Genomic DNA, 13,820 nt, shown 5'->3' with positions numbered 1-13,820 from the left:
GCTCATCCAAAATATGGTTGCAGAAACAGTTTTCCAACTGTGTTGCTTTCATCATATAATCTTTCTCTTTGCACATTCCTTGCACTCAGCTGCATCCCATTGGAATTGATTCCATCCACAGCTCAACACACACTGCTACCTTGATTTTTTCCCCATGAGACAGACCCCAGAGACAGGAAGATTGGGTGAGCAGCAGAAACACATCCTGCCATGCAGGTACAGCTGTGGTAACAGCTCGGAATCGTGAGGGAAAAACTTCAAATAGCAAAGAGCTGGTTCGTCAAACACACAGCAAGGAGAATTGTTTTGTTACTGGCTGCACCCAACAGGTAAAGGTTCACCTGTTTCTGGGCTGCTAACAGTATCTGAGTGTAACAAATTTAAGACACTCTAAAATATACATTAACAGACAGTTTCTGCTCTAGGAAGTTATACCCTGAAAACTTGAGGACAAAGTGTAATTTGTTTCACAAATGGGTAACAGACACAGATGTAAATTCCATGAGCAAATAAGGAACTGCATTAATTTCAAGTTACACAAATACTTCAGACTCCTGAAATCAAGTCCTCACTTTTCCAAGGTAATACATCAAAGGTATGAGATAGCTTGGAACAGAAACTGGGGAGAGGTGGTGGTCAATCGAACCCTAACCACAAGACAATTATTCCTGTAATTAACAGAGTGCAACATGAAAGCAGTCTTTGTCCACGAAATATCCCAGCTTTCCTACGTGTTTGAATCTAGTCAGATAACCAGAAAATTGTATATCAGCTCTGTTTGCACACTGTTTGGGACACGTATCATGTGTATTTAATTAGGAAGGCCTATTCTTTACTCGAGGGAAAATATGAATATTCTTTCTGGATTTTGAGTAGCTCCTATGTAAGATTTCATACACATAGTTGTTTGCTGTCATGTATATGTCAATTATCAAGTTAAAGAAAAAACAAGTCTTACTAGTATATTTTTTAGGACATAGTGTTTACAAGGTCTGCAATACTGACAAGCACCTTTTAGATACCCTGATTTGGCTTTTGGGCAGAAAAACCCCCACTAATTAAGTGCTAAATGTGCAACAGTCAATAAAGATAAATCCTTTGATATCAGCAGCAATAGGTAGAGCTAACAGATTACCATCCAATTAATACATGCAGTCAAAATAAGACCTGCACAAAATTTGAAAAACCAATCAATACTTCAGTCTTACTGCAATTCCTCTCTAGGTCTGAGATGAATATTGAAGTAAGATTAATTTAATAGGAATAATCTAATTTTATCAACTTCCAGCCTTATAATTCCCACACTTGTTGAAGTCCAGAAAGCAATATCTAAGTCTTTGTCATGAGGTTCACTCAAATTTGCAAGCTTTTATAGGATCATGTTTACAGGGCCTCTTTCCACTTGTATCCCAGGAAAAAATGATAGTTCCATCCAATTTCTGTGTGCATGTGCTGCTGGTTGCACATTCCCCTGTGTGTTAGTATTTCATCTCCATGCTCACAGACCCCTTGGAATTGCTGGCTGAACAAAAAAACCCCAAAAACCCAAACAATCAAATAAATATAATTATTTTCTTGTATACTTAAGTAGACAGAGAGCACATATAACTTCAAATCAACATGTTACTGAAAATTTAAGTCAATACTAACACTCCCTATTTTCATCAAATAATAACTAAAATCTACACAAAATGAGATTTTTTTTTATTATGGTTTTTTTTTTTATATATGTGAACAATCAGCCACTGGAATGATCTCCCCAGAGAGGCAATGGATTCCCCAACACTGGACAAATAAGATTTAGCTGGACAGGGCGCTGGGCCAACTTGTCTAGACAGTGATTTTGCCAAGAAAGGTAGGACCAGATGATCCTTGGGGTACCCTACTGACCTGCTATTCTATATTTGACATAAACTTCTTCTCCATTTAAGAGGTTTGTGACAATCACACGAAATAGATCTAACAGAATCACAATAATAGCTTATCTCTCGTTTATCAAAGTATTTCTGTCATGGTGGACTAGCAGCACCTTCCTAACAATCTTCATTAAACTCCTTGAAATATTAATATTGGAAAAGAAACACTGCATTGCTTTATAAAGATTTGCAAAATGTATAATCATCCCTTAAAGGAAAGCCACACAACAGATGCTCTCTGAAAAGCAATAAGTACACACATTCCTTCAGTTTCAAGGAAGCAATATAAAAACCTTTTACTGTTTATTCAAATAAAGTCACACATTATGAGCTTACTTCTCCCTACCCCTGCCCAAACAATTGATGTTTTATCAGCTCTGCAATGTCTGATCTTTCTCCAAGTCAGACAGGAGATCAGAGGATTTAACCTGTGTTATCCTTGTAAAATTGTATATAAAATACAGCAGAGAACATGTATCTATGAATCTCATTTAAACCGTGCTTAACAAAGCACAAATATTTATTGTAAAGCATAACTGATTATTAGGAAAATTAAGAACTTCATATCTCTTTGTTGTTCACATCTAGTGATAACAAAGATATCAATTTCTGGAAGTCTACCAAAAAGTTACATTTTATTATGAGCACGTATGATTTAAGCATTGCCAATAAATTCTACATATTTAGTTATAGCTGACATTTATGATGTTACTTGAAGAATAATGAATGCCCTAACTTGAAATATGCACATGCCTTTAAAGAAGTGAGCTGAATGTCAAAGGAAGCTTTTAGTAACTTACATATGAACAAATATCTTCTATCATCTAGAAAGGTTAATGAAATCACATTTTCTGAGGTTTCTGTGCTGCAGACCAAAGTGACAGCAAAAGAGAGCATTTACTATCCAGAAGGGAACAGAGAAAATAAATTATTATATGATAGATCCTATATATCTTAACTGCTAGTAAAACATTTTAATGTTTCTTTCATTGTATGCATTAGATAATCTGCAACTTACTGAACGAGTTATTTTTGAAGACCGTCACAGCATACTCGCATTTTAACCTTTTATGCAGAAACAATTACTGTATTAATCACCGTAAACAATTACTGTATTAATTCTGTTGTGCAAACTCAGGGAGGGGGAAATGCTCGCCAACTACTCCACCGTTTCAGATTCACCTCGTATTTCCTCAGCCCTAATTCACACAAGTCCTGCATTATAGAACAAACGTCAAGGGGAAAATCAGAAAATTTCATTTGGCACCGGTGAGGTTCAGCCAGGACAGGCACAGAGGGGGGATTCTAACAATCACTCGCACGTTCATTAAACACACTCCCCTCATTCTCCCTGCTCCAAGGGGCTGACAATGCACTCGCAGCAGCCTCGGGCCGGTTCCAGCACAACTCGATGTTCCTGCATTTGACGTGCAAGTGGCCAAATAAAAACAAACTCCCCCCACACGCACGGGGGTTTTACGCTACGAAAAACAAGACTCATTGAAAAGTTTTCCGGGAGGTAGAAACCAACAGAGTTCCATTCAAGAAAACTGAGCGTTTCGGGCATCCCTCCAGCCCCTACTGAACAGCTCTCTCTTCATTAAAAAGTTTCTTAAAACCCATCAACCCCAAACTAACTTAGGTGGAGCGAGGAGCAGCGGGGGAAGAGAAAGGGAGAGAGAGGAACGAACGACAGCAATCTGCAGGACAGAAGGACAGCTGCCACTCAAACAACGCCATCATTCCATAAATAATATCCCTCAAAACCTGCTATTTCTTTAGCACTAGGCAATGATTTTGTCGATAGAAAGCGGGAGGAACCAGAAGCGCCGAGCAGCTGAGAAAGCTGTGGTTTCTTTGGCTCGGAAAGGCTACCAGACGCGGAGGAGGTGGGGGCTTCGGAAAAGAAACAAAATAACAAGGTAACCGACAGCTGAAACTGACTGGGTTGAGGGTTTGCTCTAATCAATAAGAACTGCTGTTTAATAATTGAGATTGCATAAAAAGCGAGCGAGCCTTCTGTCCTACAGCAAACACATTATTATGGTTCAGCACCCACGCAGAAAGAGAGGGTTGTATGGATTCCGCGGAACCGAGCTGAGAACCCCGCTAAGGGAATAACATTCTCCTCCATTCCTCCAGCAGGACTTTGTCAGCGAGCAGACATCCAGCACAGACACACACAGCGGTGAGGAAAAGCTTATGGAGCGGCGCTCATTCCTCCCAAAGTTTCTCCTGCGAGTTCCGGAGAAACCTACCTGCTCTCTGGAAATGCAAGGCAACGAGGGTCTCCTAAACATTTTGCAGCTGCCGTAGTAGCTGACCGAAGTTTCCCCTAGGGACACGCAGCTGGATCTCCTCCTGGGTCTGATCACAGGCACTTTTTCCTCCAGGCTGGGGAGGCGCGGCTGGCGGTGATGCTGGTGGTGCGCTCCCCGGCTGTGCTCCGAGAAGATGCCGTGCTCCCCGCCGCAGAGTGCCAGGAGGCAGCCTGCCACCCCCACCGTGCCGGCCAGCAGCGGCCCGAGCGCCGGGGGCAGCGCCTGGAGGCTGCTCAGCGACACCAGCCACACCAGGCTGCACAGCACCGGCACCAGGAGGCTCCGGCGCAACTTCAGGGAGCTCTGCGGCACGGTCAGCGCCGCCACCGAGACCAGCACGGTCAGGAGCCTTCCTAGGAACATCTGCGGCTCCTCTTCACGCCCTTCCGCGGGCAGCAGCCACTGCAGCGCCACGAAGTCCCCCGAGAAGCAGCACAGGGGCAGCGCCAGCAGCCACCAGCGGGTCGTGCCGCCGCCGTGCTCCCCGCGCCGGCCGCCGAGCAGGTAGCAGGTGAGGAAGAAGAAGGCACAGGCGATGCTGAAGAGGGGGCTGAGGCAGCGGGTCAGGCACAGCAAGGCGTGCAGCGGCCGCGGGCTCCGCCAGCTGCTCCCGTCCCGCTGCTCCCGGGCGCTGCCCCGGCCGGGAAAGGCCAGGAGCGAGAGGACGGCGGCGGCCAGGACGCCCAGGGCGAGCCGAGCCCGGGAGGAGGAGGCGGTAGGAAAGAGCAGCAGGGAGAGGAAGCTCCTCGGGGGGTCCTGGCGCAGCGGGGTCGCGCAGCTCTTCACGTATCCGTTCCGCAGGCTCTCGGCGCCGCTGCCGCCGGGCAGCGCCGCGGGGGCGGCCGCCCCGCCGCCGTCCGGCTGCGGGCAGGGCTGCGGGGCTCTGCCGGCCCCGCCGGGGGAGGCGGCCGCCGCCGCAGCTTCTCGCTCTTCCCTCATGGTGGTCGGGGACGCGGCGGGGGGAGGACGGCGGAGAGGCGCGGGTCGCGCTAGCTGCGTCCCGGCCGCGCCTCCCGCATCCCCTCAAGAGAAGGGCGCCGGGCTGAGCCGCCGCTCGTCCCCCGCGGGCAGCGGCGCCCGCGGCATGGTGGGTGAGGACGGGGAAGAAAAGAGAGGAAAAGGTAAAAGTCTGGCTCGCCCGCTCGCGTTCCTCAAACGGCTCGGGCGGAGGGCACTCGCTGCCGCCTCCCAGCGCCCAGCGGCGGCAGCGGCGGAGCCTGCGGGGGTGGGAGCAGCCCCCGCCTCCCGCCCGCCTTCCCTCCTCCCTCCCCCGGGCCGGGAACCGCGCTGCCCGCCAGCTTTCCCCTAAAATACAGACCCGGCCGTCTGTGGCTGCCCGGCCGCCCCCCAGGGCAGCGTGCGGGGCTCGGGCCGAGCCGCAGCGAGGGGCGCGGGGGGAAGCCACGGAGGGGCAGGAGCGCTGAACCGGAGCGGCTTTGTGCTTTATCTGTCATTTCGCTTCGAGATGCCGCGGAAAAGTTGTTCCTACGGGCTCTAAAGCACGCGCAGAGTATCCAAGTGTTTTCCCTCTGAGGAGCATCACTTTTTCCTTTTTATCCCTTTTTATTTTATTTTTATTTATTTTTAGCACCCGAGAAGTAAGTATGGATTAGACTAATTATCTACTTTTTTTAAAAAATTTTTATTTCTTTTTTTCCGCCTTCGTTAACCACGTTACAGACCAGACCGCATCGCACGACCAGGTTTATTTGCACAGCTAATACCTTTGGAATGGAACAAAACAATAATTTTGGAACGGATCGGTGGAAGTGTTTAGACTGCTGTAAAGGAAAATAGGCAGCTAATGGGATTTTGAGTAATGCCTTTGCTCATTCATTCTGTTTGTTTGTTTCTGGAAAAGTAACTGCTAAGCACTTCTGAAATTTATTATAATTGTGCGTGTTTACCTTTTTACTTAGAACAAAGGTCCTTTGAGCCATGTTTCCCCATAATATTGTACTGCTTTACTTACACTGCTTCAGAAAAGAGTTCGGGTAATGCAGTGGCTGCACTTTTTTTGTCTTTTTTTACTGAAACAAGGAACTGTTGAAATGATTTGGTCCCACTGCTTGTGATTGCCTCCCTTTGAGCAGCCCCCGAGTTGCAGCCGGTTTGTGGAAGCTGTGGGGTGGCAGGAAGTGCTGCCACAGGACACGGGCCTGGCCATGAACAGAAATCATCAAGCGTGATTCCTGACACAAAATTCAGCATGCAATGGCAAATAGAGTAACTCCTGTACGTGGGAGGGAAGTAAGTAATGACTTATTTTTTTTAAAAGGCAGATCAATCTGGTGGAATTTTGATACCATAATGCATCTTCCTCTCTTAGAAATTACACTCTTTTTCCAAAAACAAGAAAAAAAAAAAATCTCTCCTGGCTTGGTACACTTGACAAAGATTCTGTGCCATCATACTGGTTCTAAAAAGTTTTAGAAAAAGGAAAATGTGTAGTTCTTTTGGGATTATATTCTTACATTTTCTTGTGTTTATATGTTTGTGATATCAATTAGACCACAATCAAGTATACTTGTAAATGCTCTTAAGGCTGAGAAATACCTTGCTTTTATGCATATTCTTTATTTTTTTTTAATTGTCTTGAATTCAGCTATAAATAAATGCATTCCAGAAATAATTCGCTGGTGTAATCTTCATTAAAACACATTTGGGGATACTTCTAGCAGTGGAACTAGGAAGTGCCTGAGGAAGAGCACAGAGATAGGACATCACATGATCCCTAAATGCCAAGGATGCAACCATCTGTGGCTTCAGCACTTCCTGAATCAGAAGTGGTGTCTTATTCTTGACAGTTCTTAGTAGCTTCTTAATCCACAAATTTTTCCAGTCTTTTTTTTTTTTTAAGTCCACATTGGTTTTTTTAGCATTGTCAGAATAGTACAAGAAAAGGTCTTTACTCAATGCAACTTGACTATGCAAATGTGAAATGCGTTTTTTTTTTAAGTTTCCTATTTGTCTTAATTGATATTCTTCTCATTTTGATAGAAACAATGAACAGTTGCTCTCTAGTCGCCATGCCTCTTCAATTCATGATATTACATCTTTCCTCAGTCTTGCATTTATTTTCTAAACTGAAGAGTTTGGACATATTTTTCTTCAGATTATTTTCATGTTACTGGGTTTTTTTTCTTTTTTTGAGCACTACTATATGCTTTTGGAGTAGAGAAGATCAGGAGTTACACCCAGTATTCAAGACAGAAGCACAGTCCATATAATGGTTTCTTTCCTTGTAATTCCTGTCCCTCATTTGTTTTGCTTTGCTAGGGAAGTGAGAGGGCAGATAAACCGAGCATTGTTGAAAGTGGTTCTGTTGAGCATTGAACACTGTTTTCACAATGTTAAGTATATAGATCCCAGACTTTGTGTTCTGATTGTTAACATCTACATCCACTAGATAATTTTATAGGTAAGATTAGGATTTTTTTCTCTGTGTTTACATTACAGTTATCTACAGTACATTTCACCTGCCTGTGAACTCAGCATTGTGAGGTTTTAAGCACATTCCCTCAGTCAGTTCTATCTTTACTCTCAGTAACTTTGTATTAACAGCATACTTTACCACCTTCCCATCCTTTTCCAGATCATTTATCGTTAATTAATTAGCTTAATTTCAGTGATGTGTGCTGAAGAAATGTATACATTCCCAAATGTAATATATAAATGGAATATAGTTGGTCTTTAGTAATATTTTGGTTGTCTAATAACACTCTTCCTACCACGTTACAGGACCCCATCTTGAGGAGTTTCCAATCTCATCATGAAGAATTTCAGTATAAAGAAAACTTGGTTGGAGTACTTTAGTGCCTTTTGTAAATCAGAAGAGCATTAACTAAATTGCTCCTTGTAACAGAATAATTTTTAGAATAAAGAAATGACTTTTCATTAGCTATTTCTTAAAGAAATACAGAAAAACATATTGTTTCATTAAAATTGGAGCAAAGACATTTATGTCAGGGGAATGTCACATTTTTTGTCATCCTCCAGTCTCACTACCAAAACAAGATGACTGGCTTAGTGGTTTGAGTCAGGTTGGCTGTCTCTATCTAATAATAATAAATACTAATATAATTAAATATTCATTTCAAATGGTGATAAATAAGATTTTCCAGGTTTCATCAGTGACCTCCCTATCTTTGAGGCAGCTTTCTTGTTTCTGCTTTTCTTATTTTCTCCCTTTCCTCCTGAGCAGAGGAAATGAGCCAGTGTCTGGGTGGAAGTTTGCCTGCCAGCAAGGGCCAAGCCACCACAATAACCATGTATACTCAGCCCTGGAGATCTGATCAGAAACATACTGTTAAATCTTAGATTTTCATTGCAAAGACTGACCCTGCTGCCATCATTGTGTTTTAATAGAGTATTTTCATTAGTTTGGTCAAACTCAAAACCAGACTTAATTTTAAAGTGGGAATTTTTGTGGATAAGACTGTGAAGAATATGGTGTTTATACCCACAGCATACTGGCAGTGGAATAGAACAACTCATGACTGATTTGGCAGTAAACACTGATTTTTTCTTCACTAAGTCTGTACTAGAAAAATTCATAAGCTGGTGGCATCTATCTCTACAGTGGAAAATATTTACTCACTTTATTGATAATTTAATATACTTTGTCAAATTTTGTTGGTTGGTTTCTATTGATCCTGAGACATGTGGGGTTCCTTTTGCTTCCTAAGTGATTAAACTTGCAAACATTAAAATCATATTTTGGGAAGAGAGGTATATATCACTTTGTCATTCACTTCTGAAAAACATAATAATGATGAATATTTCAGATAGAAATGACAATATTTAACCTAAGAATATGAACAAAAAACAGTCATAAAACAGTTAATTTAAATTCTCCTAATTCAGAGGATAACTATTTTTATAGCTTTGATTTGAGTTGGGTTTTTTTTTTTTTGCAAAGTAAATTGTAAGTACTTATTTATCCAGCTACCTCCACCTTTTCCACTGTCCTTATTCCCAGTGATCCCTACAGTGATAAGTGGTCAATGACCCTTGCATGGGATGAGCTACAGGAATCTTACAGACCTGCCTGTTATTCATCACAGTGCTAGAACAACTGCAACATCACAGTGAGGTTTTACTAAAAACTCACATTTTCCCCATTAGGTTATAATAAGGGCAGAATAAAATGCTTTCTTGAAAACCGACCATGTCTTTTCTCCGCCTAAAAAAATTGCTTCTGTTTGTTTTTTTCCTTAATTTGGTAAAAGAAAAAATAAAAAGGAAACTCACTGGAAAGGCCAAAACTACCAACTGGTAATGCCACTGTGTGAATGTCTCCATTTACACTCAAACTTGCATCAGAGACCTTAAACTAAATTTAAAATGTAGTTTAGAAGGTGATGTCAACTGCTGATTATCTTCTCCTTGTTTTATGTGTGGGTTTGGTATTGCTTCAGAACATGGCCAATAATAAAATTAATGTGTAAGAGTTGAAGGAGTAGTTTTTGAAATTGTAAAGCTGATTTGTAGTCTTTTGTCCTATTGGGCTTGTAGGAATGAGTAAGCCATCAAAGTTAACATTTCCTAGAAAACAGCAGCATACTCCTTCTTCCAATGAAGGAACTTGATTTTAATAAAGGATGGAATATCAAGAAAATAAAATAGCAATGTGTAGAAAAGCTGAACTTTACTAAACTGTACTACATGAAAAATCTAAAATGAGGCAGTGACAGAAGTATATGGGTAGAACCTTTATCTGAAAAACTGTCAACTTAGAATACTATTGCTAAGAAAAACTTCATCAGGGCTCAGGCCCTGGCCCAAATTCTCTCCCTGGGCTTGAAATGATCCCTCTGCTTTGGGGCCTTGGGCAAAGTGCTGCCCAAGAGGCCCAGGACTCTCGGGATCTGCCTGGATTTCCTCCTCCATGGGGGCTCTTGTGCTCTGCCTGACACCAGCTTGGTCCAAGAACTTGTTTCATCCTGGCCCCTGACCCATCCCACTCCCTCACCTCTCCCCAGCATCTCCAGAGCCTTCTGCCAAGGCACCATCTGAGGACAATTCCCATCAGCAGCAGCTCCAGGACTAAGCTGGCCAAAGAAACTTCCCCCCCACCACCCCCAAGGGCCCCTTTCTGGGCAAACACTCTTCCTAATGTCCAACCCAAACGTCCCTTGGCACAGCTTGCAATGCTTGTTGGCATTTGCTCTCTCTTGTCCTTGCCATCTCTGGAAAGGCTGGCACTGCCTCATCAGTAAGGTGCCTCTAGGAAGGACCAGAGGCTTTGCCCAGGAGTGCTGCTCAACTTTCTGCCTATTCCAAGGGGCTGCTTATCCTTATTCTTTGATGTTCCAGGGATCTTGGGAGTTGGAGGGTGTCGTTCCAATTGGGAAAGGCTAGAAAGAACGACACTGGACTCTCAAGGGAGTTTCAACACGAGAATTCCTTAGTTTATTGCTTCAGGCCTGTCTTATAGACAGACACGTGGAAAGTACAGAAAGGAAACTCTTATTGGTTAACAAAGTGCTACATTACCATCATTGGTCAGGGACACTCTGCCCCCCTGACTCTCTCCTGCAAGGAGAAACAAGAGGACAGATAAACAGCACCTGGCAGTTGTTTTCTGTCTCTGAGGATTGTTTTGAAATCCTTCTTTGAATTCCCAGGCTAGCTTCTCAGGCAGGACTGAGAGGCCATGGGCCTGCAGCCTGCTCCAAAGCTAGCATCCATAGGAGGGCAGTGGGGGCCAAGAAGCAGCAATGGTGCTCAGTGAAGGAGGGCCCTGCTTAAGGCTGCAATGGCAGGGATGTGCCCCAGGCCTTGGTGGCAATGCCAGCTGGAGCAAGTGCCCCTGGCACAGGAGGAAGCTGGAGCCTCACACTGAGCCCTGCAGGAAGGATGGAGAGGCCTGGAGCTGCAGGGGGTTCTTGTGGTGTAAGGGCAGGACCCTTGGCCCTGCTGAACCCTCTGCCTCTGCCGGAACTGGTTGGTACTTAAGGCACCATAGGATAGAATACCTGCACCTGTTAAACAGTGGCTAATGATATCATGGTCTCCATACACAAGCAAATATCTTCATTTTCTATTTCGTAATTTCTAAATGGAAATTTGTCTATGTTTCAAAATACTAACTTGTTTTTGCATTGTCTGTTCTCTGTTCTAGTAGGATAGTAGTAGGATAACTAAAAAGAACTGATAAAGTAACAATGCCTCTTTTCACTCAAGGCTGTAATCTTGGTACCCGTTTTGGCCTATTTCTTTTGACTCACACATCCAGAACCTGTCTAAACCTTACCACATCCATTTTATTATTTCTTCATTTTAATAATTACCTTCTGTTTGTACTGCACATTTTTATTTCTTTTTTGACAATGCTCTGTAGTCTTGGTATGCTCTGTTGAAAATTACTGTTGTTTTCACCTCATAACACCCTTTTCTCCTGCTCTTCAGACACATGAAATACAGACATTTGATCATTCCTTCTTAATGCAGTGCTGCCATTCCAGTCATTTTCTCACTATGTGGACAGCTTTTGCATCTGTTTAATATCTTTAGGCATAGTTCCCCAGCTGTTCACTTCATAAAACCTTCTTGTGCTTTCTTTTGAATCAGCACAGGATTGTTAGTTAAATTCTACTTAAAGTCCTCTTTAAAGTTTCTCTTCAAGCATTTCGTACTGTTAACCACGCAATTAATAACAATCAGATCTAATTTTTCTTGTGTGTAAATGTGCCCTGACTGTAGTCCTTGCCCTTTTTTTCATGGGGAAAGAAATTATTTGTTTGGTACCTAATTTGGAAACTTTCACTGAGTAATGCTCCAGGAAATTATGAGGCACATCAGTGCTTTCTAGAGCCTCCTTTTTGACTTTTTCATCATAATCTGGGATCATTTGTGTAGAAAATCTTGTGTATGATTGAAGAATCAGAAAATTGATGGGAATAATATTCTACTGGTGAGCAGAACATGGGAAAGAAAAGGTGGGAAGAGTACTTACTTTGTGTTCAAGCTTTGAGTTAGTAAGTTACTGCCTTTGTTGCTTTCCTTTCATTCATATCCATTAGGAGTTTGATGGCCAAATACCATGTTTTGAATTAGCTTTTCTTTGAATATTAGAGTTTGAGAAGCTAATTTGTCAATTAATTTAAAGACAGTTAGGATTACATAGGGAACAATTGTCTGGGTGTGCCTCAACTTTTTTATCAGTTGTGTATCAGATGCTTGAATAAACAGAGAAACGGCATTATTACAACATAACCAGTTAGCAAAAAAAAAAAACCCAAGCAAACAACAAACTAAAGAAACATTATGCCTCCAGAAAAGCCATGCAAGTGTGGCTCACTTAGGGAAAGCACAAGTTTTGACCAAAGCTCAGTGCTGGAAGAAACACCAGGATTGTGCCTTATCTTCCTAAGCTCGTGTGGTGGCGATCACTGCGGTTACTCTGTAGAAATGTGCTGCAGCCAGCAACTGCAGCTGCTTGGATCATCTCCTGTTTTTCCATGTGCTACGTGCTCTCTCTTAAATGCAGCCTAATCAGCTGCTAAGGTGTTTGTATGTCTGCAGTGCTGAAGACAGAGAGAGAGCTGTGGTGGTTTGTAGGCAACCAGACATAATGGGAACGAGGTCCTGAAGGAGATGCCAAAATGCAGTTATGGGAGGAATTAAAAATGTATATTGGTGAAAGAGGCTTCTTGTGCAAGTGTATTCACAAGCATGGTGTCAGTATTCCTGCCATTAGGTGTTGTTGGTCTGTCATGTCTAAGGGTGGCAAAGAGAGATTTGGTTGCATTCCACATCAAGCAAAGCAGTCACTTTCAAGGTAAATCACAACGCTGTGATCCTCAGCATGTGGCAGCACAGACCGAGTTACTACAAATTACATCTTCTGGTTGAATTTGTCAAAAAACAGGCCCATGGGAATGAAAACTAGAAAAGAGTAGTGAAAAGTTATTTCTTGTATGATAAGGTGCCTTTAATGGATGTAGTGCTTGTCAGTTGAAAAAGAATGGGCAATGCACTGGAAAGCACTGGAAAGATGGAGTTGCTGTGGAAGGCCATTGTTAGATGAGATTTCCCGTTTCTAGTGAAGGAAAATATCCATGAGATGATCTTTGACAAATAAAAAAATCAGTGAATATCAGAAATATTGTACCAAGTTAATTAAACACTAACTCACTTTAGAAACTTAGAGGACAGAAATCTTTCCTGTGCCCACGTTGTTATTTTTATGACACAAAGCAGCAGCATGTTGGCTTTTGGTACTTCCAGGTGCTATCCAGATGCTTCCACTATTTTATTTTTTAAATCTAAGGGATCATCCTTCTCATCTGAACCAACTGGGACTCTTTGGAAAGGGAGCAGCATGTGCAAGTCCAGATAAGCGCATAATGATGTGCACCTCTACAGCTGAAATATGTTCTAATCGTACCAAGGTCTCACTTTGAGGGTGAAAATTACAACAATGATTTTTAATGTTTTACAAACAGAATCTATTAATGCTGATGTGATTTCAGCACATATAATCTGCATGTTCCTTCAAATAAAATTAATTGTCTAACAATTCATATTGGATTTATGGAAAATTTTCATGGATTTGCATAACCTTTGAAAACATCAT

At 42.6% G+C, this 13,820-nt stretch overlaps 1 protein-coding gene across 2 annotated transcripts in view; it reads right to left on the bottom strand.

Annotated features, from left to right (window-relative positions):
• Positions 1 to 5,300, bottom strand: part of PDE3B (phosphodiesterase 3B) — an 81,313-nt gene extending 76,013 nt beyond the window's left edge. The window contains exon 1 of one of the 2 annotated variants that reach the window (XM_086895417.1): positions 4,175 to 5,300. In XM_086895417.1, the coding sequence (XP_086751543.1) occupies positions 4,175 to 5,176 (1,002 nt within the window). In that variant the 5' untranslated portion in view covers positions 5,177 to 5,300. The remainder of the gene's footprint in view (positions 1 to 4,174) is intronic. The other variant, XM_086895418.1, reaches the window with a different exon arrangement.
• Positions 5,301 to 13,820: the final 8,520 nt, after the last annotated feature.

This window comes from Cyanistes caeruleus, chromosome 6, assembly GCF_971803275.1.
Source record: "Cyanistes caeruleus chromosome 6, bCyaCae1.hap1.1, whole genome shotgun sequence".
NCBI lineage: Eukaryota > Metazoa > Chordata > Aves > Passeriformes > Paridae > Cyanistes > Cyanistes caeruleus.
This window is presented reverse-complemented; position numbering and strand designations above follow the sequence as displayed.